The sequence below is a fragment of the Antrostomus carolinensis genome, unplaced genomic scaffold (genome assembly GCF_000700745.2).
Source record: "Antrostomus carolinensis isolate BGI_N321 unplaced genomic scaffold, ASM70074v2 scaffold12685, whole genome shotgun sequence".
In the NCBI taxonomy this organism is placed as follows: domain Eukaryota; kingdom Metazoa; phylum Chordata; class Aves; order Caprimulgiformes; family Caprimulgidae; genus Antrostomus; species Antrostomus carolinensis.
The window spans coordinates 29,713-54,092 of NW_010317143.1; the positions used below are offsets into that span (position 1 = coordinate 29,713).

The 24,380-nt window shown below is 35.1% G+C and overlaps 1 protein-coding gene across 1 annotated transcript in view; it reads right to left on the minus strand.

Annotated features, from left to right (window-relative positions):
* Nucleotides 1–3,155: 3,155 nt before the first annotated feature.
* The window catches only part of LOC104525353 (E3 ubiquitin-protein ligase UBR2), a gene marked incomplete at its 5' end in the record, with an annotated part of 35,903 nt that continues 14,678 nt past the window's right edge, over nucleotides 3,156–24,380 (minus strand). The window contains 23 exons of the mRNA XM_010168481.2: nucleotides 3,156–3,834; nucleotides 4,610–4,711; nucleotides 5,408–5,578; nucleotides 5,868–5,945; nucleotides 7,430–7,486; nucleotides 7,741–7,849; nucleotides 9,501–9,631; nucleotides 10,178–10,268; nucleotides 10,895–11,030; nucleotides 11,526–11,593; nucleotides 13,694–13,790; nucleotides 14,223–14,278; nucleotides 14,375–14,523; nucleotides 15,337–15,405; nucleotides 15,987–16,088; nucleotides 16,453–16,614; nucleotides 18,058–18,151; nucleotides 19,003–19,202; nucleotides 19,873–20,054; nucleotides 20,780–20,860; nucleotides 21,060–21,169; nucleotides 21,921–22,023; nucleotides 23,979–24,133. Coding sequence (XP_010166783.1) covers nucleotides 3,693–3,834; nucleotides 4,610–4,711; nucleotides 5,408–5,578; nucleotides 5,868–5,945; nucleotides 7,430–7,486; nucleotides 7,741–7,849; nucleotides 9,501–9,631; nucleotides 10,178–10,268; nucleotides 10,895–11,030; nucleotides 11,526–11,593; nucleotides 13,694–13,790; nucleotides 14,223–14,278; nucleotides 14,375–14,523; nucleotides 15,337–15,405; nucleotides 15,987–16,088; nucleotides 16,453–16,614; nucleotides 18,058–18,151; nucleotides 19,003–19,202; nucleotides 19,873–20,054; nucleotides 20,780–20,860; nucleotides 21,060–21,169; nucleotides 21,921–22,023; nucleotides 23,979–24,133 — 2,645 coding nt within the window. The remainder of the gene's footprint in view (nucleotides 3,835–4,609; nucleotides 4,712–5,407; nucleotides 5,579–5,867; nucleotides 5,946–7,429; nucleotides 7,487–7,740; nucleotides 7,850–9,500; nucleotides 9,632–10,177; nucleotides 10,269–10,894; nucleotides 11,031–11,525; nucleotides 11,594–13,693; nucleotides 13,791–14,222; nucleotides 14,279–14,374; nucleotides 14,524–15,336; nucleotides 15,406–15,986; nucleotides 16,089–16,452; nucleotides 16,615–18,057; nucleotides 18,152–19,002; nucleotides 19,203–19,872; nucleotides 20,055–20,779; nucleotides 20,861–21,059; nucleotides 21,170–21,920; nucleotides 22,024–23,978; nucleotides 24,134–24,380) is intronic.

Here is a 24,380-nt window from a genome sequence, read left to right on the forward strand (position 1 = left end):
AGTGTTGTTCCCATGAAGTCTCCAACCTTCTCTATGCAGGGTCAAGTAGGACTCTGGGACACTCTCCATGAGATGCTGAGGAACTAACAGCTAATGGTAGAGAAGCGGATGCGTCCCTAAGAAAATTTTCCTTTAATGCCAGTTAAGATACGAAGGGCACCATCCCATTCCCACGAAGATGAAAGATTGGCCAGGTAACTGTCCTGGCTCACCAAAAGCAGAGCAGATTGCAATATGAAAATATGAAGATCAGAAGACCCGTAGAAGCCACACAAAGATCAACCCAGTATCTCTTGCTCTCATCAGAGAGAGTCTCCCTATCCTGGTCATACACAAAACCATTCAGATCTTGGGTTAGTTTGAGAGCCTGTTACTCTTTTGCTTCTTACTAAATTAAAGTTGTTGTAAAACCACTTTCTCTGTAGAGTAGACATCTTACTTCAGAAAAACTTGCAGCATGATTTCAGACAACATCTTTGTAACCAGTTTGGGGAGATGCAGAGTAGACTACAAGGTGGACAGAAACCTGTCTGGATTTTCAAGCTCAGAGGGCAGCAGTGAAGAGTTGGACACCAAGAAGTTACAGGAGGCATCCCCCACGGGCTCATATTCAAGCTAAAACTGTTTAATACTGTCATATTTAACTCAATAATCAATAATCTCAACTGTGGGATGGAAATACAGAACCACTACTTCTTGCCAAAGGCAATTCCTAGAAAGGGGCAGAGGAGTCCAGGGCAGAAGGGAGGCAGACTGCATACTCAGTTGGATCATAACAGGACTCTACTGTGAAGAGATTTGAGATGCAATTTAACCTTCCAGAAAGGAAAACAGCTGGGATTTTGTGCTGAAGGTACTTTCACAGTAAGTCAAGCATTCAGCTTCTCCTCTACACATTCAGGCCACAGAGAAAATGATCACAGTTATGTAGCTTCTAAACAAAACACCAAGCCATTTAGCATAAAATAAAATGCACTTAAATCAGATGCCAGGCCACACTTGTAGAGTAAGAAAGAGAGCCTGCTATGGCAGCTTGGGGAGAGAACAAAGTGTTATCCTGAAGTATGAACAGAGTAAAAAAAACATTACTCATGAGAACCTCAACCCTCATCCCTTTACAAAATATAATTTACAGTCCTTTAAAAAGATGATTAGACTTTTTGGTAGAGGTCAAGAATGGTTTAGCTGACTGAAGCAAATGACACTAATAATATAATCATCTTACATGTTAGCCAGGGAATTGCAGATGTTGCACATCCAGGTATTTCTATTAGCTTGTGATTAACAAGGTGACACAGTTGAAGGAACAAGCTCAGCAAAATCCTAAAAACAACATTTAAAAAATACTTATTTAATGCCAACACCAAAAGCATTTACTCGATGCTTTCAGTTTTGTTTTGTTTCCTGTTGTGATGGTTTCTGGTTTGGGGATTTTGTGGTTTGCTGCTGCTGTTTTTTTTCTCCCCCCAAACACATAATACATAGTAGATTGTACACATCATCTGCAAATATTAAAGTTATAGCTAATTTATTACAGATATTATTTCCCTGATACTGAAACAACATTTTATATGTATATATATAAATATTTCTACATTAATATAAATGCATGCAAACCAAATCAGAAAATAGAAGTCTTGAGTAAAGAATGGCTAAACTTGCAAAAAATTACAAATTGTGCACTTTGCAATTATTTGTGGTCACAATTTTATCAACCTGTTCAAGCTTGCAGTCTCTAACTCTGATCCCAGAGGGAAAAAAATATTCTTTTTGCTGTCAGTTTTGCTTTGCACAAAGAAATCTGTCAGTATTATCAATTATATTTTCAATATTTCGCTTACAGGAAAAAAGAGTTTTTGAGTGGAATTACACGTCACTTGAAACTGTGGCACACGGTTTAAGAAACAAGAATCTCTGCAAAGGAATAGTAACATCATCAAAAAGTGTGATTTTCAAGTACCATGCACAAAAAATTGTTGAAATATCAACCAGCTTAAGTAGGGGAAGGCAGAGGTGAAGCATCAGTGTCATTTTTCCCCGCAATTTCTGCCTGTCTCTTTGTAAAAAGTGCCAGCAATATACAAACCATGAGAACTACAACAGGTAGTAGAGACGAGTAGTCTGTACTGTTTTTAAGAAAATGAAATCAACATTGGCCAAGTTTCTTTATTTCATATTTCACATCTTCACTCAATACTGTTACTGAATGTTTGAAAAATTGTCCTGTACACCATGAATATACAAAATTTATCTGAAGCGTTAAATCTGTAAAAATAGACAATTCAGTCAGACCAAGTGTAACTGGAGACACAGCAGACAGTAAAGGGATTGCTTATCTGGGCTGAAGACGTAGTCAGAAAGTAAGATTTAACTAAAAGAATCACAGATTATTAAGGAAACAGAACTAGGTAAATTAAGATTTTACTAATTTGTCAGAAGATAGGAGAGATAAAGGTAATGGATTTTATTTTAAATCAATAAGCATAATGTCACTTTTTAGAGACACCTCGGCGGTCTAATTACATACAGCTAGAAAACTCACTGCCTTCAGGCACCCTCATATCAAGTGCAAATCTGCGCAGTTATAGAATATATTTATAAAATATACTATATGCAAACATCTTTACAGAGCTTTAAATCAAGCCAAAAAGTAAATATACTTGATGAAGACAACAGGAAAAAAAAAAAATGAATCAATGCAAAAATGTGGGCAGTGAGATTGTGGCCCTTCAAAGCCAGAAGAAACCATTCAGTTTGTCTGCAACAAGGAGATGGGATTTGCACCTTAAAAGTTGACTGTTAACAAAAAAGAAAACATCCTCTGTGCTTCTGCAAATTAAAATAACATTAGCTTTTGTGACATTTTACGTATTGTCATTATCTTAAATTATCTTCTAAAGCGCAATGTCAACCCTTGAATACCAATAACCAACCACATAATTGAAAGGGTTTCCCAGCTAAATTCAAATTACAAACTACATGATTCTAAGGAGTGCAATGCTCTGGAAAAAGCTTTAAATTAAATTATTTTACTTGTAAATCTAGTGTTAGGTTTTTTTAGTTAAAAAAACAACTGGAAGCAAGAAAGCTGCAAGAGTACAAATGACAAAATCATTTTAGATACACCAAGTGAAAGTGAATTATCCACTGATGCAGACAGAAACATCCATTTGCTACATTATTTGCTTCCTTACTTCATTCCATTGCGTGTACACACAGCTTAAGTATTAAAATGCAGAATAATAAATAAGACGGCTCAGATTACTAGCAAGGGGCAAAACACAATCCATAATTGTGCTCTATCTAGTTTCTGTTTCAGCAGTCTTTTTCTCTTGCAGTTTATAAGAAAAAATCATAGTCAGACTTCCAAAAAGAGTCATTCTTTTTTTTATCAGAAACTCAAGTTCATTTGCCCAGGTTTATAACCCAAGACATTTCTGTGAAGGAAGCACAGTGCAAATTATATGACTAATAAAACTTGCTTACATAGAAAGAAGTTTACTTGATTAATGTTAACTGGTATCTTTATGAAATACATTGTAAAACAAAGATTAAATAACAGGACTGGGTTTGGTTTGTTGTTTTTGTTGTTGTTTTTTTTTTTTTCCCCTCAGACTTTTTTTCTTAATCCTTTGAAAAGCTTACTGAGTTACAAAAATCTTAACAGAGTCCCACTCTTCAGCAGATAACCATTATAAATGCTGCCAATCAATGCCAACTAGTGTTTGATTTGCTTCTTGTGCATGTCCAATTTCCTCTGTGATACTGTGCTGCTGCCAGAGTTTCTGAATCTTTTTAAATCGTTCTCTGCACAGATGTAAGGGATTCCCACGTCTGAAAGGAGATAATATGTATTAGGAATGATAAAACACTGCAACTAAGAGCAAAAATTCAGCTGCAACACATTAAATATTAGATAACCTCTTAAAATATTTAGATAACCCTTTAACATTCCTCTCTTGTCAGAGCAAATCAACAGATATTTTTATTAGCAAACTGGAGTGCTACCTTGTCTGGTCCCCCACCCTTACTGCTCAACAGTTCCCTCCAGCCTTTGGGAATCTCACATACAGTACACCAAAGTCTGGACGTAGGTTTTCAGCAATGTGTCCATGCTGAACCAGCTTACATTCCATGATTTTGACCAGTTTCAGAAGTAGCAAGCACTAACAACATTGAGTTCCCAAACTATTTTCATAAGAAGCAGAGAGAGGAGTTAAGACAAAGAACTACCACATTAAATAAAATAATCTCATAGCATTTTCACTTGGTATTAAATTAACACAGATTATGCAAATAAATGCAGTACATATAAATAAAATTTTCAGCCCTGGTTTCGAGGCAACTTCAAAGATGCTAAAAAAAAAATTAAGTTTTTACACCTTAAGACTACTGTTTATAACCTAGGAAGGATATTCCATTAAACATTTTTAACTTAAAAAACACATATTAGCATTAAAATGTTTGAAGATATTAGATGCAACAGCAATGTCACATTATAATATTACCTATATAATTAAAATAAAAAGGAAACATAGAAAGTGTATTTTACAAACCAGACAGTTTTAGAATTCCTGTCTTTAAAAGGTACATATTTTTAAATATTTACCTGAGTCCCTGGTCTGTCTCTCCATAGTCATCGAGATAAGGAGGAGGATAAAAGCAGCCCTTTGTTTTTCCAGCTAAAAATAGCACCTGACATTCTCGTACTCTAGAGAAACACAGAGAAGAAGATTTTAGGTATTGATTTTTAGGCGAATAATTTCTCATATTTCCATAGACACTACTTTTCCAGTTCTCACCTACTGTCATTCTGTATAACCTGCACGTAGAGATTTTTAAAGGTACTTTTGTTTTTTTAAAATTAAAGATCATATTCCCTTCCTGTTATTAACTCCTTGGTAGCAGTTAAAAACAATGTAGTTTCATGTCATATTATTTGCAGTCTGTAAAACACTTGACACAACCACAACAAGAAAATAAAACAATTTCACTTCTCACCAATCTTTGCCAAAGTGAAAACAGATATTATCTAACATTTCCTTGTATTCAGGAAGACAACCAAAATGAATTTTCATACTTTCAACAGCAGCAGCAGCAACAAAATCAAGGTAGATACCTTAATTGTTTTGTAATACTTGAGTGAAAATAAACACACAGAAAAAACAAACGCACTTTAAAATGAAATTCAAATTTTGTACAATACCTGATCTTCAAGGAAATAACATCTGAACCTTACAACAAGGTATAAGGAAGATAAACACACTCCAGTTTTTAGACAACCCTGTTATTAACAAATCACTGCCTTTACAAACCATGCCTACAATCACATTTATAGAACTATTCATGTCATGTCCACACACACCATCTAACCTAGCAATGTAAGTAGAGGTGTTCAGTTCCTTACCTAAGGAATATGCCCACTCCAGAACCACAAGTGTATGTATGTGCAGTACAGGCTCCAACATCTTCTCCTTCCAATTCAGTCTGACAACAGTAACTCTGAGAACACAGCATGGTTCCACACACAAGGCACAATGTTGGGGCTCTGCTTTTATCACCACCTGACTTCGGACACCTTTTGTTGAGCAAAAAAATTAAAATCCATTGTAGGTATTGACTTTAGATGGTAAAAAGATTCAAAAGTACTTTTGAACATTTAGACAGTTAACAATTATACAGATCCCTGCAATTTCTATTTCACCGAAATACACAGCAGTTCTGCTGGAAGAGATGACAATCAGTATGTGCCACTAACTTTATGATTCTACAAACATCTTTCTGAGGCTTTCAGGTTAGAGGTTTCCCAGTTCATCAAAAGGAGCAGAAGACTTTAGAGGTCCTCACTATAATTGCATACAACTTACGAGAAATTGGATGCTTGGTTAATGAGGCAGCTGTAGTCGTCCGGGAGGTCTATTAATTTGTTGGATTCTCTTGCATAGCTAGAATAAAGCAATCAAATTAACCAACCACTCATATTTCAATGAATAATACACAGTGATTTCAAACTCATTCATGTTTTCCTGACTCATCTAAACAGCATCTGTGAACAATCACATTTTTATAGTTTTCCTCTTCTCTGCCATTCATAGAGTAAAATGGCAGCACATAAAAAAGGAATCCCCAATATCTCTCAGCTAAACCACCTCCAGTTTTCTTAGTTGTATTTTTTATGAATTTGAAAATTCTCGCACAGGCAGAAAGTCAGAAAAATACATGTCTCATGTAGGCTTTTAGCAAAGCCTTGTTATGAGGTCACTACAGGTTTAATCAAATATTTGTTCTGCTCTCTTATCAGTTTGCTTTGTATTTTCCTTTTGTCACTAATATTGAATGGAAAATAGTCTGACACTCAAGTTCAGAGAACTTGTATACTGAAGAGAATGAAATGTTCATGCAATGAAAAGGACCTGTTTAATACCAGTATTTATATCTTTAGAAATAACAGTTTGTTTTTTTGTTGTGGTTTTTTTTGCAGATGCTATACACCAAATTTTGAAAAACTTCAACTCTAGAAGAATACAAATTAGATTGTGAAATGTAAATAGAGGTTTGTAACAGAAGTAGTGTGTAAGAACATGCTGAGAGAAAAAAAAAAAATCACTGTTAAGTTAAACAATTTTGGGAAGAGTGGTTAAGAATCAGCAGAAGGAACATATGGAAAAATTCCCAACAATCACACATAACAGGAAATCAGTTATGCAACCAGAGTATTCTGTTCATAGCCTGGTATTTAACAGATGAAGTGATTAATTTTTATTTTTGTCACTGAGCCTTACTGAAATGTACAATGTTGAAAGATTGACTTTATGTACTTAGCACAGGAGACTAAAATGCAGGGATATATTTTTAATGACAGCACTGTGAACCTCATATTCATTTATAATTATTTGGATGATTGATAACCACTATTTTTACCCAGTCTTCATAAAGAAAAACACCCCAAATGCTCTTCTACACCCACTAAGCATTAAATGTGTTCTGAATTAAAAATAATTGCTTAGCAAATAGAAATGTACAAAAAGCAAATTTTCTTTTTAGCAAGTCACTCGTTGATTTCACTGAAGAATTTGGATTCTTTAAAAAGCTCTTCAATGCCTGGTATTTTTAAACAAAGTTTATATATGTCTTTTAGCAACAGCACACCTTTTGAATCAGAAGGTACAAATTACCATAGGAAACATGAGAAGAAATGTTATAGTCTCTGATTACTGCAGATCAGTCTAAATAAAACCATAATATTTAATTTTGTATTTAAAAATCTACTAATTTAAGCAGTATTTCACTTTTCTTACAAAATTACAAAAATCTCTTTGCTTATCCCCCAATTTCTTTATCATTCAATAAAGCAGAACTGATACTATGTTATTATAAACATCCTTTAAAGTTTCTCTCCTCTTTCTGCTTAAAACTTCTCCAAGTTTACCTGATAGCACATCTCTTGCCTTCGAGATATCTTTTTACTTCATTGTTACTACACCAACTGTAAGAAAGAAAAAAATTGGCTTTTGACATCAATGGATGACACTTTCCAGAAATAAATAAGTGAAAATTCCAAAGTATGTCTATTCAATAATCTCTACAACCAAAATTATTTCTTTCAAAACACTTCTTTCACAAATGCTTTTCAAAGTGTACTATTCATTTCCATATATGTACTCCTGGGAGAATACTTATACTACTATCCTGTGCAGAATTCATTATTATATTTAACCTAAACATAAAAACACAACTTACCTTTCTATTAATGTGTTCAGAATTTCACTATTTTCTTGAAAAAGGCAAGTAAGGTTGTTTGGCAAGGAAAGATAGCTACATAGGTGTTCAAACTGGTTTGTTCCATTTGCTGTAAAAAAAAAAAAAAAGAGTGTAAGTCTCATAACTGCATATTTTTAAATGGCATTAACTACAGTAAATGAAATACAGCTCTAAGTGGGACAGCTTTTTTTTTTTTTAACTGTATTCCCCCACACTAAAAATGTGGTATGAACTGTGAAAGTGCTAGTAAAGGCACCAGACAGCTATGTCGGAAAACTGCCAATAATGAGAAGCACCTTTCCTCAAACTTCCCCTCTAAGCGTGTTTCAAGCCCAGTCACGTACACAACAGAGAGCTCAATGGTCTTTCCAGTTTAGTATGTCTTTGTTTTAATGTCATCCATTAAATGGCTGCTTTGTGCTCCTTGTTGTCTGTGACACAAACTGAGACAGGCGAGCAGTGACAGTACACCAGTGAAGTACACCACAGCCTCAGAAATACAGAAATTCCAAATGCCTCTGAGTAGGACACAACCGCCACGTTGCCATACTCATGGTACTAGCCTACTGGTTTGAGTCACCGGGCCTCTGCTCTCCCAGCTTTCAGGACAAACTGTCCACAGCACAACCTCTTTTGCTATGGAATAAAGGAGCAAAGAAAAATAAAATGAAAGCTGTTCTCACTTCCCTCTTACAGCCAAGTGATTCTCGTTTTGCAGCCCCCAGTGAAATACTGGAGAAGAGCAATACAGGCCAGCTGTGGGATCAGTGGCTCCTGGGGCACGGGAGGGGGGAGGGAAAAAAAAAGTCAGGACATCCCTCGGTGGCAGGGACCTGCAGGGCCGTCCAAGCACCTGGGACTTGAGGACTGTAACAAAATGAAGCAAAGCCTTCTTCTTCCCCTCTCTTACAACCAACTCTCTAAAGGCCCATGGACCCACTGCCCGGGAGTACAGCTGCACTTTGTACCTCATCTTTGGAGTACCTGTCAGAAAGAACTCAAGCGGTCACTACTGGTCCAGACTAGGAATTTGAGAAAACTTGTTACAGAAAAATCAAAGTTTGTTGGGGTTTTTTTGGCCCAAATATTTAAGCACTGCTGTTGTTAAATGAAATGAATCTAAATTTTAAACACAATTTGTCAAGAAGCTATGTATCAAGGAAACATTCTGCAAGTTCTGTAGCTGTTCTCATGTCAGCTCAGCACCATGTATCAAACTTTGTTTTAAACATGGGAATCCTGAAGCAGTGTGAACCTGCTTATCATTACTGTAAGTAACATCTTCAGATTTACATTCAGTCCCTACATACACCAATGTGGAAGACAATAAAGTATGTTAGTAATGTAAATTATTTGGAATGCAACATCAGTGTATCCAGAGATTTTAATTATTTGTGAATGCTGATGTGAATGAAAACAACACAAGCAAAAGCAGGTGTCATTTGAAAACAGTAATCAGTAGATTCGAAATAATCAATATTTCACTTTTTAGCAGAAGGTCACCAGTTTCAGTTTTAAGTAGAACATTTAAACAGGCTTTGGACTCTATATTAAAAAATATTTTTAAAAAGGGAACTTGTTTTTTTTCCCTTTTCATTATACAGATATGATTCTGCACCGGTAACAAACCCACATTCATTCATTCTGCTTCTTCAGAAAAGAGAGTTTAAATGTAATTTATTTTGTCCATAAATTTTTGTATCTTTTGAAAAGCTAATTTAATACAAAGAAGATGGTACCTTGAATTTCTGAGGGTGCTGGGACTCCATTTAAGTAATGGAAAAACAAAGCAGAACATCTCAGGAAAGGCATGATTCCAGCTTTTAGATTCCTCCACAGGTGCCAGCCTGAGGAAATTTCTTTCAAGGCACTTAAGAAAACACAATAAAAAAGTTTGCTTTTATTTAATAATTTCAGTCTGAGACCTATATTTAGTAAGTCTTCAGTTATACTTTATATTAAATTACTGACCTCAGTTGAAATAAGCATTATGCAAAGTGTTTATTTCAAAGTTAATTCTAAGAAAAACAACAAAATAGAGATTCATAAAATTTAACCAACTGGGACAGTAAATTAAGGAAAATTTTGCATAGACATTTCAGATCCTAACAAGCTTTCTGTACTCAGACATTGCCAATTCTAGATTCTACACATCTGCAAATTGACTAAAAAAAATGTTCCAGAGCATAATCTTCATGTGCAGGTATCTCCACGAGCGCAAACAGAGGAATTTATAGGAAGTTACTTGAAAATTGTATCTGGAAGTAGTAGGATAAGTAGAAGGATAAGAAATAAGGTGCAAGAGTTCCCAAGTTAAAAGTTTCATCTTTGGCAGTATTAGGATATGGAATTCAGTCAGTAATGTTGAGTCCAGGAGGGAGAAATACAAAATTTTATCAAAAGATTGCCTTTTTACCTTCCTGTACACTGGCAAAGAAATTTATACAGTGTAAGCACAGCTACTTCCTCCTCACTGTTAGTGTTTTCTTGATCCATACCATTCTCTTCTGAAGAAGAAATAAATAAAAAGCAAGTTACTTCATATACACCTATTTACATAGCAAGAATGTAATTTTTCAAGTTTTGAGAAAAAGGCCAAAACTAAGTGAAACATTCCACTGTACTACAATATGATGTACTGTAAAAAAGTTTTCTGCTGCACATCTTATGTGGTAAAGTTATGCTGTTGTCAGCTCCCATGAGGTGTTGGTTTACTTGTTTGACTAGTTGAGTTTCTTAACGTCCTTGCTTGGAGTTCTTTGCTTTTGGCTTACTACACCTTATGTAGTTCCTCTTGCCAGAAGATACACTGATTCTTTACTTTGCTAACTGCAACTTATTAATCATGCAATGCCTAAGCCAAGTCTCTGCAATAAACACTTCCCAGACACTGCTACATTAGCTGGAAAGCTAGGATTCATGACTAGCTGTGCTCCAGTGTTAAGGAATAAAGACAAAAGACTGAACTTTCACGAGTACAATTTACCAATACTTTCTGTGGGCTGAAAGAGAGAGCACCAGCAATTTTATTTTGCCACTGTAAACTGCATACATTCACCAACAGCACCTTAAGTGTTCTCCAAGTACAGACTTAAGAATCATTTCAATAAAAGTTGAAAGAAAGTGGCATTACCTGTTGATGAGGTAAGTAAAATTTGTACTATGTGTGCCATGGTGACAAGATGAAACAGGTGAAGATCTCCAGTGCCAAGACTAACCCCTGAAAAATCCTGACAATGTATGGCAGGGGAAGAGAGCACCAAGCTTACCTGTAAAACAAAACAAGAAAGCTGGTATATTCCTTATACTTTTCAATCTTCCCATTTTCTCTGCTCATGCTGCAACTATACTCCTCTAAAGGCAGTATCCCTTGTAAGACTAATTTTGAAGCTAATTAGCCAGCCATTTTTTTAAGGGAACCATGGTTATCAGGGTTTTTTGTTTGTTTGGGAGAGGGGGTCTGCTATTTTTGTTTGTGGTTAGTTGGGAGGGTTTGGTTTTGGTGGGGGGTTTTTTTGGTATTGTTTTGGGTTTTTTCAGCATCCAAAGAATATACCTTCCACCTCATTTTACTTCTTTTTTATTTATAGGTGAGAATACTTGCAACAAAAAAGTCTTTAAATTGTATTAAGTAGCGAAAAAATAGAAAAAACCTGAATGTTTGGAAGGTTCCTAACCAAGAGTAAAGAAAAAGTTTCCACTAAAGTTTTGAGACAGTGCCTACTGGATCAAAACATTATTAATATATATTATGAAATACTTACCAATAAATGAAACATGTCAATATCAAGTATGCAAGGAAGATTTCCATTTTTTTCATTAGGCACCAATGCTGAGTATTTTAGAAAGAAAAACAAATTTATTAATTGGATATTTATATATTAAAATATTTTAGTGTACTTGAGTTACAAAATGAGAGCCATTTTCTTGGTTTATATACTTAAAGTTCTTAAAATACAAAAGCACCTGTTTTGGCCAGAAAGGTGTGAATTCAAGAGCTGATGAACATTATTGGAAAAGACTCTTGCCTATTTAACCACACTGTATTGAAACGGAACAAACTCAAAGTAACTATAACTTTAATAGTTATAAAGTTAGTGCTGCCATTCACTGCCCCCATAGTGACTTTCTTTCATTGCCTAGGTCTCCAGTGTGAGACAAAACGTGCCTCAAGCTCTGATCCCGAAATAAGCGCAAACACTAGTGACTAAGCAGAAGCACCAATTGCTGTCTGTTGAACAGCTTTTCAGAGGAAACTTCTGCCATTTGCTTAGCTTTACAAGATTCCCTAAATTTGCCTCACATAACTTATTTGCCTTACGGACTCAAAAATGCACTGCTAAAGAGTTTCTTAAATTCATTATTTTATCTCTAATTAAGAAAGAGCTAGGTACTGGTCTCTGTGGTATTAACCTTCACAGTAACCACAAAGTATTAACCAAAGCTCTCCAGTTGACAACAGGAATTCACACACTTAATAAATTCCAAGTAATGCCATAAACTCCATCTAAAAGCAAACATAAATAACGAGACTTGAAAATGTTGCAATGTATTTAAAATAACAATCAAGGAAGAGTTGTGAACTTCTTCAAGCACTAAAATCTGATTTACAATAAGAGTTTGAACTGTAACTATGACAATAGTTTTATAATGTGGCTATAAGCATTAAGCAGGTAAGTTTAAAAATACTACTAGAGTAAAAAACAGTCTAATTGTAATAACTTTAAAATACTTCTGTTGAAGACTGTTGCCAGAAAACTGCCAGCTGGAGAGCTGTGACATTTTGAAGCTATTTCTTTTAGCAAACACTTCACCATCACTCAGATTTCAAATGCTTTTACTTTTGTAAGCATATAGCCACATATCAAAAATGTGACCAGAGCAAGGGCCTTCCAACACCAAACTTTTATTAGATGTTATCTTTATGCATAAATAGTTCACAGAATACTGACATATTAATAATTTTCCTTATTCCTAGCCTTGAAAAATAAAATAAAATAACAAACACTTTTCCTTCCTAAAAGTAAAAGCAGTACAGTTGCTTCTGTCAGCTGGAGGGAAGAAGAGCTTTGAAGAAACATTGATTCAAGTTTTCAAGAAAACCCAAACCATGCAGAACACCGTATACTACAAAGTTCCGGTCAAGTACCTAGCAACATTTTCTCTTCTGCTTCACACAGAAAATTGCTCAATCGTTACTGCTACAAACTTTCCCCTAAAGCTGCCAACTTTTTGCTGAAGTACATAGTATTAATTGTACTAGTAATTTCAGTATATAAATGCATTTTAAAAGTTTTCCTGCTCTACTGACTGTAAGTATTACAATTATCCCATTTTATAATACCCTTTCAGAATAGTCCTCTCATAGGTAATTACTGCATCATGCTGAACTTCAGACTTCTCACTTGTATCTACAAATGCTTCAAACTTGGAACATTTTGGCTGTTCTCATTAAAACTCTCAACTAATATATGACATTACATAGTAAGTCCTGTCTTATCACAGATCCTACTTTTCAAAGGCACAGAAGTTTGCAGATATATTACAAACCTCTGCAAATACTCTATTTCCTTTCAATACAATATAAATCTTAATTTTCTCCTTTTTGAAGTTCCAGCGTACCACTTTTCTTTTGTGAAAGACCACGCTTCCTTCTCCTTTGCTCTGGGTACCTTTGTAAAAGCAGGAATATAAATGCTGGGAAGAATCAACAGAACTCCACAGCAAAATACTCATGCTTCTCTTGGAACTGCAGACCAAAAGAAATGGGTTTTTTTCCACAGTATGATGAAATATGTATAGGGACACACGTGAAAATACTAGCTCTTGGTCTACTACTAAAACAATCTTCTAACCAAGACCAACAACCAGTCTGTAAGCATCTTTCTGTATCTGCATCTCTGTAAAAAACAGAATAAGGTGGTGGACTTACATGCTAAGAGAGTACAAAAGTGACCCTGTACTGCCGAAAGAGATGAAACTGTCCAGTGAGCTGCTGCAAATCTTGTTAATGATGTAAGGCAGTCATCCTTTAAAAACAAAGAAAAAGAGACGCTGTCACAGTTAAAGTTCCTCAATATTAAAAGATCTTTTGACTTAAACAATTATTTTCAGGCTGCTCAGCTGCAGCTTATGGGAATAGTTGGAGTGCCTAAGTATATGACAAAGATATTTATGTTTATGCAATACACAAGTTCCTTTCTGTATTCTTATTTTGGCTGTTACCATAAGAAACCCTGGCCTTACTAAACTATGCATTTATAGAAAAAAAAAGGTTTTGCTAGATTGGATTTTTACATAGATTAATACTCAGATATTGATTGACTAAACAGTACAATACAACAAATAAAGCTATCAAATAACCATAACTTAAAATCTTAAAATTTAGATATTCTGCATTAAAGAAGCACAATTTCCTATTTTTCCACTGATTCAGAGAGGAATTGCTACTTGATCCTTACCTGTCGACAAGGTAAATGACCAAATAAAGGTTTATCTTCATCAGCTAAAATTCGTTCTGGAAAAAAAACAAAACCCCAAAATATTTCAAGGCTGTGAATTTTAATAAATTCTGAAATTCATAGATAAAGGAACAAAATTAATCCATTAGTACCTATACTCTGTATTGTGTAAGCACAGCTTCCCCAGCACATTATAGGTACACGTGGATCATCTTCATTCGGATGAACCTTTAAGCCCACTTTGTACGTTGCTGTACCAAAAGTTGTCAACATCTCCTTTATGCTCTCAGAATAAGGATTCCTGGAACAAAGAAAACAATATTACTAATTCATTTTCTTCTCCACTGGCAGCTTAGTACTTTTAATGATAAGCATTCACCCCACAGCTGAACACCTGGATTTTCAAAATTTAAGCGAGAACTCCAGTATCTTTCTCTGGATCTGGTATCCTGCAAACTCTTTTCTGTGCCAGATATGCTCCCAGTTATTTTTTTATTATTTCATGGGAACCAATCTCATTTTTCAGAGTGAAAAATATCCAGTCTTCAAAGATAATATAGTTATGACTAAATTAAAAGAATTGTGTGTGACCAATGGCAAAATCAGTCATCAGCTGCAACAGATGTCTTGCATTTTTGTGTGCAGTTGGCAGATAAATGTCTGTACCATGTAATGAATTTCACTACTTTCTCCCCAAGTGAAGAATGGGTAGACTCAGATACAAACATACCATAGTAGCTGAAATTACGTATTAACATACTCTCCATTTCATAGTCTTTCTTGATGTTTTACTTGTAGTGCTAAGCTATAATGATGAGTCCTTCATCCAGTTACAAGTAATATAGAAAGAAAGCTTAATCCTGGGTTTGAAATTTATACAACAGCAGCATCATCTCTTCACATCCATGCATCCCATCCACCTCTGAAATTCTACTGCATTATTTACTGCTTGTGGATTGGACTTCAATACCATCATAATAATAGGATCAACTTTATTAATTAAGGGAAAATTAATATTTTTGCCTTAATTAGTGAGACCTTATAGCATAGAAGTCACATTCTATTTTCATGTTAGCGTTTCATGATGAAGCTTTAATGATTTATTAAGACGTACTTCGGTTTGAAAGCTGGTCTAAATCCTTCAGGTAGTTGCAGCTGATCCATTTTTTCTGAATTACCAGAACTGCCTGTACAAACAAGAAGTAATAAAACAACTATTATTCACCTATACATTATGTTTATGTTATAAAATGGTGCAGGAACACAGCACCAGAAACTGAAATTCCAAGCTACCCTTGCCACTTCTGACACCATCTCTCAACTCCACTGTGGCAGAACCATAATAATTGGTCTTTTTCATGAACTGGGATTATTTAGTCTGGAGAAGAGGCTGAGGGGAGACTTTATTGCTCTCTACAACTACCTGAAAGGAGATTGCAATGACGTGGGTGTCAGTCTCTTCTCCCAAGTAACAAGGTGAGAGGAAACAGCCTCAAGTGGTGCCAGGGGATCTTTAGAGTGGATATTACGAAAAATTTCTTCACCAAAAGAGTTGTCAAGCATTGGAACAGGCTGTCCAGGGAAGTGGTGGAGGCACCATCCCTGGAGGTATTTAAAAGACGTGTAGATGTGGTGCTTAAGGACATGGTTTAGTGGTGGATTTGGTAGCGTTAGTTTTACAGTTGGCCTTGATAATCTTAAAGGTCTTTTCCAACATAAATGATTCTATGATTTTTACACACAAATACACATATTTCTTCAGACTTACTTGCACAGTCTTCATCTCGAAGTAAATACAGCGCTTTTATTTGCTGGGATATTGTTTTGATCCACTGAGTTAGGTTTGGTTGGCCTGAAATGTCTAACCTGTCCACAATTATATATAAACAGAATATGCACATTAGTTCAGAACAAACTATATATAGAATTAGTATTTCATAGGCATTCAATGTCCTTCTGTTTCTCAACAGGCTCTTTCTCTGTTGCCCACATATTTTTCTATATTCAGCTCTTTTCCTGCAGGTCCTACGCTTCACTCTTCTTTCACACTCTAAATTCCATACTATACAATAATTAAGGAAGATCCATCAACCAAAATAAAGAGGTAGGTAATCCATTTAAGATTATCAAAACAGAAGATAATAAACATTTTGAAAGGAGTTTTTGGGGTGTGCCTTGTTTGGCATGTTGGTTTTTACAGTTAGAGAGGACATTTATAAAGCAAACAGACCTGTTAAACAAAACCCTTGGTGGAGGAAGCAGAGGAATAACAGTGTTGCTTAAGCATTCACAAAGTGGGCAAAGGAATTCACCGTTTTCTACATCGTAACTTGTGTGTACTCGTAATCTTTGTTGTCTTCGTTGCTCTTTCGCTTGGACAGCATCAAAGTACCTTTCGAAAAGAGCAAGATATTGGAAGCAAATTATTAAAAGGTTACTTTAAAATATAAATTAATGAAATCTTATGAAGACATTGTTTTACCTTTTCCCAGATATACATAAGAGAATTATCTGAAGGAAAAAGCTCTACCCTCTGACTGATAATGTATTGCTAACTGCAGGCTATCCCCAGTTTTTGGCAGCTAAAACTCCACAAAGTGCTGAACTTCATCAGACTGTTAAAATCACATTTAAATCTGAACTTCAGCAATTGCCATTTAGGAAAAAAAGGGTGAGGGAGACAGGAAGAATGTTGAAGGACTGGAAAAAAAAATAATTCTTAAGTTTCACATAAAATTTTAAGGGAGACACCATGAGCATTATCCATGTGCTTATTCCATTACAGGCCACAACAGAGTAGCAAGGGGAAAAACTGGTGGCTGATCTCCGAATCTTATATGAAAAGGAACTGAATTCACTGCTTTGATAAACATAACCCTCTTCCAGAAACCTCTGGAATGGTTTAGAGCATGCCTGACAATGACCCAAAAATGTTCTGAACACAGGCATCTAAGGACATTTCCAGGAGTTAATAGCAACCACACAGCACTGTACATGAGTTATGCAAGAAGACAAAGAAGACACCTTCGGTGAGCAGTGATATCAAAGACGAGAAATGAAACCTGTGCATGGATATGGCCACAGAATCTCTAGGAGCTCCTAACAGTCTTCCACACAAGGCAGAATTTGAAACCAGGCACTTCAGGAGCCTTGCCAGGAACCAAAGCAAGGACCTAATCAAAGTCAGAGGCCTGAATGGTTTGGATTTGCCACATGACTTTGGCACCACATAACACTAAGGAGGTTTATCCCCCTCCAAAAATCAAAGAATAAAAATAATTGAAAAACATTTTATTTAAAAAATAATCTAAGAACAAAGGATAAAACTGAGTTTATGTTGAAGATAAGCTTGAACTAGGTCACAGATGTTTCTAGTTCAAACTAAACTTAATGGAGCAATTAAGAGTGCCAGGGATGCTCTGTCATTCAAAACTTCAGTAGAGAGCACAAGAAGCAGCAAGAATATGCCTATTACTGAACTGCAAAAAAACCCCCAAAAATCTGAGCTTCAGTGTTTAGATACATGTGCCCCACAGAGGATTATGCATGGGGATAAACAATCAAAGGGAACGAAGGCTATCATGTGTGGCTTTGGATTCTTCTTTATCAAGATGACAGATAGTAAACGAAAATTATTTTGAATACTTTTACAGTATTTATTATAATGATTTCTACTTCTCTTCCCCCCCACAACAGAATTCTGCTTTCATTGCTTCATGATATTAATTTTTAAGTTTACTACATAGTATTTGTTTTGCCATTGAAATTAGTGCCATTAGGCAAACTGATGACATGACATGCTATTTAGACTAAAAACTTAAATACAGCGTTTTACCTTTGCCAACAATGAGCGTGCATGATATGTCCACAGCTACCCGTGTGTGTTCCACATGACAGATCTGGGTGCATGAATAATGGGTCATACTTTTCTGTATTTAAAATAAAACAAAACAACTTTGAAATAAACATTTATCAAAAGACTTTAACGCTGATAAAATTTTACCGCTTTTGCATTATTATTAATTTTTATCACAAAAGTATAATTTGTTTGATGAAGCATAAAACTTATTCCTAATTCACAACAACTTAAACTGTTCAGGTCATTTACAAATATTGTGTAATTCTGTTTTGAATGGATGTACTGTACATAAACTTTAAACCAAGCTTTTGGAGGTGCTTGGCCCTCGTAAAAGTCACCAAGATCTACCCGCAGCTTTGGTGGTTTAATACCACTAAACAATGAGTTTAAGAACATTAATCTTCAGAGTGAGAGTGCAAAATGATTCAGTGCCTAAGTTTAATATGTGTATACATATATAGAATTGAAAGGAACCTTTGTAACAATGCCATGGATAAAGAAGTGACCTGTTTCATAAAGTTACCTAAATCCAAGCATTTTTTATTATTATCTCTAAGAGGCATTTCAGATTATACAACCGAGAGGAAGGGACAGCAACACCTCCTGTAACGATAACATCACAGGTGTAGTTTAAAAACAAACACTTCTAATTTTCAAGGGTTTTTTTTAGTAGTTACAAATAATTTGTCATAAATGGCTGTCAGAATATTTAGATAATGCTTTGTGGTGATTTTACATTGTTATTTAGAAAACACATTTCTACCTCACTAAAAATACGTGAGTTTTGCCACTGATTGCAATGAAGTCATTAACAATTATAAAGTTAACACAAGAAAGTGATGCTATTTCTCAAACCACACGCGGCTGTTACAGCGACATGCATATCCATTAATATTAGAGACAACTATGAATACTACTTACCAGGGTCTGGAATAATTTTGTTTCTATTTTTAGACAACACAGTTGATCGCTGAATAAATGCTGCCAAGACCATAGCTCTGCTGTCCACTTTAACTTCTTGTTCCTCCTGACACAAAATACACATAACAACCTGTCTGTGTTCAGCTACTCTAGTTTGCTCTGGTCCCAAGGCTATGAGTTTTGCATCTGAAATTACAGGGCTAGAAAATTCAAAGAATACTAATAAGCAAATTGTTTTAAAAACATTGTAATCAGATTGTTATTTAAATGTGATTAATGAGCTTTCTAGCTTTATGATAAATGCTCTCTGACAACAATATTTATGTCCCCAGAAATAGTTATGCAAGACTGTATTTTCCAGAAAAAAATTAATACCCTCCCAATAGTATTACCTATTCCAACTTAATATAAAAACTGTATCTGTAACCCTCCGTTATCACCATCCCTTAAATGCCTGACATAAATTCTGAAAACACCCTCCTCTTCCCAACAAATCATTAGTATGCTTCAACTCGTATTTCCAGCTACAAGCAGATTTTCTTCCAGATCCTCAGACATAATCAGCTATTTCCAATTGACAATGCTTAATAGCATAGCCTCTTCAGTATTATTAATAATTTACTAGACAATTTTACACAAAACAATTTCTTGCTTTCTTAAGCTGATCACTATGAGGGAGGAACCAATATTTATCTCACCATACTGACAGTAATGGGGAGGAAAGCATTCCATTTACTGCTGCTTTTTTGGTCTCAAAAACTTTTGAATAGTTTTCTACCAAGACTTAAAAAAGGGCTTTTTTAAGTAGTAACAATAGGACAATCTGACGTAAAACTTAAAGGAAAAAAAAATTAAATTAGATTCTTTTACCTGTTTTCATGTACTCCAGAAGTTGAAGTATCAAGCTCCTCCAAAGTCTGCTGAAAGAGTTCTTTGTTTTCATTAATGAAATGCCGTTGCATCTCAGACATCTGGGCCATGATTTTTTCCCTGCGCAGTCTGGCAATCTCAGCTTTCCGCTTCCTTTCAGCTTTGTCTTTATCACGTGAACTCTAAAATTGTATTGTTCATTCAGTCATTTTTAAAATCTTGTTGCAACAGACAAATTTATTTTAGCTACTTCTGCGTGTAACTTGTCCTAACCTCTGAACATACCAAAAAGTTACTTTGCACCCCCTTTTCTTTAGCTCATGTTCAATGTTCCGCAGAACTGCAGATCCAGAAGGATACCTCTCCTCCTCAACCTTTAAGTGTATTTTGTATTTCTCTTCCCTTTGAGCATTCATAAGATAAAAAGGTAAGTGACAGGCCTCTAGTGCTGCTCTTCCTCCATACTAGCTGTATTCCTAAAAGCATTACAGTGCTCCAAGGTCTTTGTGTAGTATCTAGAATGCTATGTCAAGCTAAACCAATCAGCAGGTCTTATCTGGAATGACCTGCATGGTAAAAAATAAATAGATACCATTACTTTTAACAACTTTCCAGAGAGTCTGAAATTATGTGAAGAGCAGAACCAATAAATGCTGGGATCAGTACTACAAACAGTTTTAAGCAGTAAACTTGCAAAAGATTTGAAGACTACAATAAAGCAAAGAAAAACAGTCCAGGGACGCTCCCCAGAGGTCTTTCAAACAAACATGTTTGATCTATAAGATGTGTTTCAGAAATCACTGATGTTTCCCATCTTTGATCTAGAGCTGCAATTAGAAATATAGTCCTTTGCTAGTCACAACCCAGACCTGTCCCAAATCAACTAGCTGTTACAGCTTACTTTTACCTCCTCCATAATATTTCCTTCTGTCTCAGCCACAGGACTTGCCGAAGAGCTTTCTCTTAGTTTCTTAATAGTATTAAAAGTCTGTAAGAAAAAAAAAAAAAAACAACACTTCATTTGTTTGTGACATGTGAATATAACTGTGTATACTATAATGCTGGCCAGATAACGTGCAGTGTTTGATTCCAGAAGAGGAAAAAAGTAGAAAAATCACCACAATATAATTAGGAAAGTTTCAAAAATCCTCATTCTATGATTTTCAGTGGTTATATAAAACTTTTACCTTCAATATCCATCTGATCATGTCCTTGTGCACTTCCAGATGAGGTGCGTTTTGCAGTGTTTCTAGCATAGCTAGTATACTAGGGGAATTATTGGGTGCTTCTCCTGGTCCTGAGAAAAAAATGGAACAACAATTGATTATACTGTTACCTGACAAACTAATTATTCACTACCATTAAAAACAATAAAACCCAAAAACCAACACTTGTATATGTTCAGCAGCTGAAGAATTCCTTCAACAAATAGGCACAATATGTAACTTTCTTCCCCCCCCCCAGCATTTTTATGAATACCCGCTATATCCTGAAAAGTTAGAGGGAATAGTCCTAAAAGTCTCGCTCACTGACTATTTTCTTACAAGACAAATGCACTGTATGTGCTCCCTGAATGTTTTCACACTGGGAGCTGACATGTAAAGCTTCCAATATTTTATTTCCCATCCATTTTAAATGGAAGAATCTTAGCAATTTTCATGTCTTAGCAAAATTAGAGGTACTCGTCAGAAGATGCAAAGGAGAGTCAAGATTAAAAGATCATTTAAGAACACAACTACAGTTTTTGCAATTGTAGCATCAGATCATGTACAGGAATCTTTGTTGAGACACTACTTAAAGACATTAAGAATCAGATTCACTGGCAATTATTCTACTTCTGGATTTCTTCTCTAGAAAAGGCCGTTAGTATTGCTACAATCATAGAATCTAGACATACATAAAGCACATATCTATAGTAAAGTTGCTAAAATTTTGATGAATAAACAAATACACTCTTCTGGTAAATAATGTTTCAGAAGATTAAAACATGAGATACTGGCATTTTCAGTTATTTAAAATTTGCTATACATTTAAAAAGAAAGGCATACTTGATATTTTCTGAGTGAAGGAAAATGTTACAACATTCTCCTCACTGAGATTCTCCAGATGTTGTTTTTCTTCTTGTAGTGCCATTCCAAGCAAATGCAAAACCTAGGTAAAAATTATCAATTTTAGTTCTTTTCTTAAACAATTAATATAATCTCTTTTTATATTGTGGGTAATTCATTAAGAGACAATGAAGTCATACAATAAAATTATATAAAAATAATATACTTTAAGTTATTTCTATATATGTAATTCCAAAGCTACATTACATAAAAAGAGTTTGTTGGCAAATTCTTGACACTTTGACAGATAGAAGCCACATTATACCACTTGTATCCTTCTGTTTGCTGTCCTGTCTACTGAGTGAGAAGTCAGTGCTTCTTAGCTTTCACCCTAGAAACTGCATGTTACTATCGCAACCTTCTGGACAAGCTTTAAATCCTTTTTACACACAAAATTTAACTGACAAAAAGTTAAAATTATTAAACTAAATTTATTCTAACACTCTGGAAATGTGTATTTTAAAATAATGTTAACCTAGGTCAGTAAGAAGCTGTAATCTCCTTGAACTTAAAAACTGAAATTATCCTATTTGATACTAAAATAGTCTGAATGGCATTTTAAAGCTGAAATACTTAAATCTTGGTGGTGAACTCTTGTCATGCTGAATCAACCATTTCTGCCACCCCATACAAACTGCCAAGATGCTCTGGACAAAAAGTGTCACTGAATCAACACCGAAATCCGTGTAAAGAAAGGATAATCACTAGAAAATCTGTAGCAGAACTGGAATGCAACAGTCTAAGATAACTAAAGTATCTACAGAAAAAGTCATAAAACCTGATTTGAGTCTTGAAGGGTTTTTTTAATTTGTTTAATAAGTAACAGTCAATTTTTCCTCAGTCTATCACATCTATCTATCAAGGTCTTATCAGATATGGGCCACCTCTTCCAGATGTTCTACATTAACTTTTGCATGGTGCTTCCAAGATGAGAGTGGTTGACTTAGGAAAGATGCAGTTCAACTGCATGGCACCAGTGAATACAAAGCACTGTTTCGGAGCATATGATAAGTCCCTAATGAGTCACACATTTTGGAGAACACCACAGGGTATTCAAATGGCTGAGCATGTTTTAGTTCCATTTCAAAAAAATAAAAAGAAAACCTTACTCTAGTCAAATATTTATTCCAAAGCCTAGCATTATCACATTACTTAAATGTAACTACATTCTTCAATTTTTGTTGTGATATATAATACTGATATATTGTTCCATTTGCAACTTTTTTTGTTATACAGAATTGCTTATGTTCATTTAAACAGCTATAAAAGGTAATATACACTCAATAAGACTGAATGTAAAACAATTAATACTCAGTTTGAGAGCTGGGGTTTTATTTCAAAATGTTATTTAAAAATACATCAATATTTTTGAAAAGTTTGGATTTGGAAGCTAAACCAACAACCTTGGCCAATACAAACAGCCCTTTGATGGCAGTTCACTACTTACCTTTACACACCCCAGAATATGACTATCATGGACACCAAAATCTACAGTAACCCTCTAGGTTCCAAAGATCATTATAAATAGTGAGGAACAAACAGCTCAGCTGCATTTCCCCAAACTGATATATTTTAAAGTTAGAAAATTCTTTTCTATACTTTAATTATGTTTTCTGAAGTGATTTAGCCTAAACTGAAAATAAGTAAAGGAATGTCAAGAAGTCGTCGATGTGCTTTACTTAATATGCAACAACTCAGATAAACTAATTCTCTACCACAATAAACACAATTTCAGCTGATTCAAGCAGAATTATTCCCTCTTGCGGGTAACCCATTGGAAACTCACCTCTGTCTTCCATTCACTTTTAAAATTAAATTGCATCAGAAGCAGAGGGTTTTCCCTAGTCTTGTATATCAGAAAAAAACATTTCTCATTCAGAGTACTCTGGATATGTTAGATAACAAGTTGAACACCCCAAATCTATAAACTGATGTTAAGATGGTAAAATACATACTCCTTCCTTTAGCACAGCCATAACTTTAAATAAGGAAACATACCCTTTGCAGCATGGACTCTGACCAGGCATAGCCATTGTGTTCTACTGCCCACTGCAGTATAGTTCCCATAATGCACAGCATGACATCAGATTGCAGAATATTAACCAGACTTGCAAAAAGAGGGCAGAAAGGAGGAAGAGCGGGTGGTGGAAGTGCTGAAAGGGAAATTTGTACGTTTGACATTTCAGCATCTCTAAAATTTGCAACACACATGTATGTCTGACTTTTCAAACAGCTTATCAGCTTAACCTAAGTCAGTACACAGTTGCTTGATAAACAGTATTACAGATAACAGGCTGTAACACTCAACATGGCTTGCATGTAACAGAAAAGCCAAAGGAATAAGCTGTTCAGAAGGCTGCTTGCACAACAGATCAGATTCTTGTCTATAATCAGGGAGAC